Source organism: Oratosquilla oratoria, chromosome 31 (assembly GCF_046742065.1).
Source record: "Oratosquilla oratoria isolate Oo_2021 chromosome 31, ASM4674206v1, whole genome shotgun sequence".
In the NCBI taxonomy this organism is placed as follows: Eukaryota; Metazoa; Arthropoda; class Malacostraca; order Stomatopoda; family Squillidae; genus Oratosquilla; species Oratosquilla oratoria.
Window position 1 is genome coordinate 26,689,339 of NC_134807.1, and position 5,000 is coordinate 26,694,338.

The 5,000-nt window shown below is 43.1% G+C and overlaps 1 protein-coding gene across 1 annotated transcript in view; it reads left to right on the forward strand.

Moving 5' to 3' along the window:
- The window catches only part of LOC143041570 (uncharacterized), a 4,463-nt gene extending 105 nt beyond the window's left edge, over positions 1-4,358 (forward strand). Inside the window, exons 1-5 of the mRNA XM_076213583.1 lie at positions 1-147; positions 274-1,773; positions 1,902-2,432; positions 3,132-3,347; positions 3,612-4,358. The exon at positions 1-147 is cut by the window's left edge and continues 105 nt beyond it. Coding sequence (XP_076069698.1) covers positions 1-147; positions 274-1,773; positions 1,902-2,432; positions 3,132-3,347; positions 3,612-4,358 — 3,141 coding nt within the window. The remainder of the gene's footprint in view (positions 148-273; positions 1,774-1,901; positions 2,433-3,131; positions 3,348-3,611) is intronic.
- Positions 4,359-5,000: the final 642 nt, after the last annotated feature.

Here is a 5,000-nt window from a genome sequence, read left to right on the forward strand (position 1 = left end):
AAGACCTTCAATATCTCTTTCAAACCTGACTTAAGGAAAGATGAGCTACGTGCTCTAATTCTAGCTCACTTAGGGGATAAAGATGTCCTCGAAGCTTCACGTTCGTTACAAACTTCAGATCCTAATCTACTACTTGAACTAGAGAAAGTGAAGCTAATGTCTCAACGAATGCAAATAGACTATGAGAGAGAAGAAAGAGAGAAGGAGAGAGAAGAAAGAGAGAAGGAGAGAGAAGAAAGAGAAAAGGAAAGGGCTCATGAACTTCAACTTAAGCAATTAGACATTCAAAACAATGCCAACTCTCCTAAAACTAAGACTGATTTGCTGAAGTATGTCAAGCTTATACCTACATTTCCTGATAGTGATCCTGAGTCTTTCTTTAGGGAATTTGAATCCACAGCTCTACACTTTGAAATTCCTAAACCTGACTGGGTTTGGCTTATTAAACCTAAGCTGTCTGATAAAGCACTTAAAGTATGTAATAATGTGGACGATAACACTAATTATGACGAGGTTAAAGTAGCAATTCTAGCTTCGTACTCAATCAGTACAGAAGGATACAGACAAGCATTTAGGTCACTTAATAAACTTCAGTATCAAACTTACCATGAATTTGCCTCTGAGAAATTAAGGGGTCTTAAGAGGTGGTTAAAGTCAGCCAGTGTTAATACTTTTGATGAACTTGTTAATGTTATAGCATTAGAGGAATTTATAAGAAAGATTCCCTACTCTATCAAAATGCACCTCATCGATAGGGGAGAAAATGACCTGATTAAGGCCGCACAGTTGGCTGATGTGTTTTCCCTGGTCCATCGTTCGCCCACCAGGGAGAGGAGAGTGCTCCAGCATAATGTAAAGTCTAATAGTGGGTTTAAGGATGGTGAGCTGGTAGATCAGAGTAATTTAAAAACAAATCTAACCTGCTCATTTTGTAAAAGACGTGGACACCACATAAAACAATGCCCAGACCCTAAATGTAAAGTGTCACAAACTACTGCTCCCAGCAAACCTGTAGCTGCAATTCTGCCTGTGCCAACCAGTAAAACTGCCGATATCTTTCAGCCTTTCCGTTCACTTGGTGCCGTGTCTCTGGAGGATGGTGGCGAGGTGCACCCCATTCGTATCGTGAGAGATACAGCTGCTGCCCAGACGGTTATACTAAAGTCATCTGTTCTTGGTATAGACAGCAATTATACCGGCGAAAGTGTGTACCTCCATGACTTTAACAGCCAGTTTCCTTTGAGACTAGCTCGGGTGCACCTCAGCTGCGGCATTGTTCAGGGACCTGTAACGGTGGCGGTGAGCGAACAACCTTCCCTTCCTATCCCAGACTGTAGTTTACTTCTTGGTAATGACATAGCTGGTGGACTTGTACAAACTCCTGCTCCTATCATTTTGAGTGACACTCCCTTAACGCATAACCCTACTGATGAGTTAGAGCGAGAACAGCCAAATTTGTTCCCTAGTTGTGCGGTAACCCGATCCCAAAAATTAAAAGACACACCTACACATTCACCCCTTCCTCCTCCAAGTGCTATTCCACAAATATTCACTGAACAGAGTTTATTAGAAGCACAACAGAATGACACTACTCTAACTCCCTTACACTCTAAAGTAGTTCCCAAGGAAGATATTCTACATCCTCCATCATTCTACTATCATGATAACATCCTCATGAGACTTTACAGACCACCGCAATTATCAGATGATGACACCTGGGCAGAATGTCACCAAATTGTATTACCCACCAGCTTGAGAACTCCTATAATGGAAGTAGCTCACCAAGGTCTCTCAGGTCATTTAGGAATAAGGAAGACATATCTTCGCCTTCTGAATGAGTTTTATTGGCCTGGCATGAAAAAAGATGTAGCTGAATTTGTTAAGAATTTCACCCATGCCAGATTGTTGGGAAACCTAATGAAACTATACCACCATATCCATTGCAGCCTATTAAAGTACCTTTTGAGCCTTTCAGTAAATTAATTATAGACATTGTTGGACCTCTCCCAAAGACAAAGAAAGGCAACCAATACATTCTCACCACACTTTGTCCAACTACAAGATACCCTGATGCTTTTCCTCTTAAGAATATCTCTGCTAAAACTGTTGCTAATACACTCACTAACTTGTTCACGACCTTTGGAATCCCAGAAGAAATCCAATCAGACAGAGGTAGCAATTTTACCAGTGTTCTATTTGCAGAAGTTCTAAAGCTGCTCGGTATTAAACAAACTCTATCAACAGCTTACCATCCTCAGTCGCAGGGGGCCTTGGAACGTTTTCATCAGACTATGAAATCTATGATTAGGAAGTTCTGTTGTGAGGAAGACAGAGATTGGGATGAGGGCCTGCAATTTCTTCTATTTGCCATAAGGGAAACACCATCAGAATCCCTAGGGGTCTCACCTTTTGAGTTGCTCTTTGGACGCAAGGTAAGAGGACCCCTCAAGGTCATCAAAGATCATTTGATCTCCTTACCTTCTACAAAGTTAGTCACGGTAAACAATTACATTACCTCTTAAATCTAACTTGGATAAAGTTCGTTCTTTTGCCAAAACTAACCTAGCTCATGCCCAGTCTGTAATGAAGACTAACTTTGACTCAAAAGCCTTGGTCAGAGAGTTCAAAGAGGGGGACTTAGTCCTGGCATACATCCCTATCTCTGGTTCACCTCTTAGCGCTAAATATCATGGACCATACAAAATTTCTAAGAAACTATCAGATTCTAACTATGTAATTTCAACACCCGACCGTCGCAAGGCTACCCAACATATTCATGTGAACCTAATTAAACCATATAAGACCACTAGCCCACTACTAGACTATGAGAAACAAGTGTTAGCGGTGAATACTGTACCTAATGTTATGTCTCATACACCTAATAATGCCATGTACATTAATTTTGACAAGATTTTACCGAACATTGACTCCCATCCTACCGATAATTCGCATATACTTGGTAACCTAGTTCCCTACCTTAGTCATCTCACGAATGAACATGCCAATAATGTAACTGAAATCATTCACAAATATGACTCTCTCTTCAAAGATGTGTCCGGCATCTGCAACATTGCCACTCATGACGTGAAGCTTGTACCTGGATCTTCTCCTATTAGGCACAATCCTTATAGAATCCACCCCAGAAGCGAGAGCAGATGAGGAGTGAGGTCAACTTCCTGCTCGACCACGGATTGGCCAGCCCGAGTCAATCCCCCTGGGCTTCGCCGTGCCTGCTGGTGCCGAAGGAGGGAGGTCAACTTCGCCTGTGTACGGACTATAGGAGAGTCAACTCTATAACTGTTCCTGACGCATATCCATTACCCCGCGTTGACGACCTAATTGACGAGGTGGGAACAGCCCAGTACATTACTAAAATAGATCTAATGAAAGGTTACTATCAGATACCTTTAACAGAAGAGGCTAAATTGATCTCTGCTTTTACAACACCATTTGGCCTCTATCATTATAATGTCATGCCCTTCGGAATGAGGAATAGTCCGGCCACCTTTCAGAGGGCAATGAACTACCTATTGCAAGACTTAAAGGGTGTGGGGGTGTATTTAGATGACATCTTGATTTTTTCTCATGACTGGCAACAACACCTCCAACAGGTAGATGCTGTGCTATCCAGATTATGCCAAGCCAACCTGACTGTCAAACTCTCCAAGACCAGCTTTGGAAAGGCTACAGTGACGTATCTTGGACATGAAGTTGGGCAAGGCATCGTTCGACCCAAGACTGCTAACATCTCTGCTGTCATGGAGTACCCTGTTCCCGCTACCCGGAAGGCGCTCATGAGGTTTTTGGGTATGGCAGGGTACTATCGGAGATTCTGCCCGAACTTCGCCGAAGCTGCACTTCCTCTCACCAAGCTGACCAGCGGTTCTGTTCCATACAAGTGGACACAAAATTGTCAAGCCGCGTTCGAACATCTTAAGGCGATGCTTACAAGGGACCCAGTTCTACGGTCACCAGACTTCACTAAACCCTTCGTTCTCCACACCGATGCTAGTGATGTCGCTATTGGAGCTGTACTTCTCCAGGAGAACACAGACACTCTTCACCCAGTGGCCTACTTCTCTGCAAAACTAGACGTCCATCAACTCAACTATTCTACTGTAGAGAAGGAGCTACTGGCTATAGTGGCTGCTATCAAGAAGTTTGAGTGCTACCTTCAACCTAGCATAAAACCTCTCAAAATATACAGCGACCACAACCCTCTGACCTTTCTACACCGTAACAAAACTTCGAACCAAAGGATGCTTCGGTGGTCTCTCTTCCTTCAACCATTTAACATAGACATCCACCATATCACCGGATCCCAAAACGTGTTGGCCGATACCCTGAGCCGTATATAAACCATCTTATTCTCACTCACCGCCTCTACATCCCGATGTGGCGGCGTCTTAATGGTGGGGGAGTGTAAGGTATACCTCTACTAACCACCTATTACCACCTAACAACCACTACGACACTTCTGAATCACACCCCGCCACGTCGCACCATGTTTCATCGAGCCGGCTTCAAACCCTCGAAGCACCTGAGGTTTCGACTCTCTCCTATAAAATGAGGGTTCACCGCCCCATGAGTCAGTCTCAGCTGTAAGCTGAATACACTCGCTTCTAACCTGGTGTTGGTGGACGAGAGACGAAATCGGACTACTCATCATCCCTTCGGTGCTGGTAACGTAGGGCGTTGCGGAAGGAACCAAATTCTCTGTGTACTCAAGTTCTTAATTTGTTCAAGTTCCTAGTGGTCAAGTTGAATAGTGTTAATTTAAGATAAGTCTAATTTAATGTTAAGTTTAATTGTATTTGTTGGGAATGTCAGTTGGTAATAAATATTGTTAAATGTTATTGTATGCTTTAAATTCATTCACTTCGAAATGTTATGTATGTTCCCCCCTTAGACTAACCTTGACGTACGTAACAGTGTGTGTGTGTGTGTGTGTGTGTGTGTGTGTGTGTGTGTGTACCCATGGTTGGTTTTGACAGAATTCT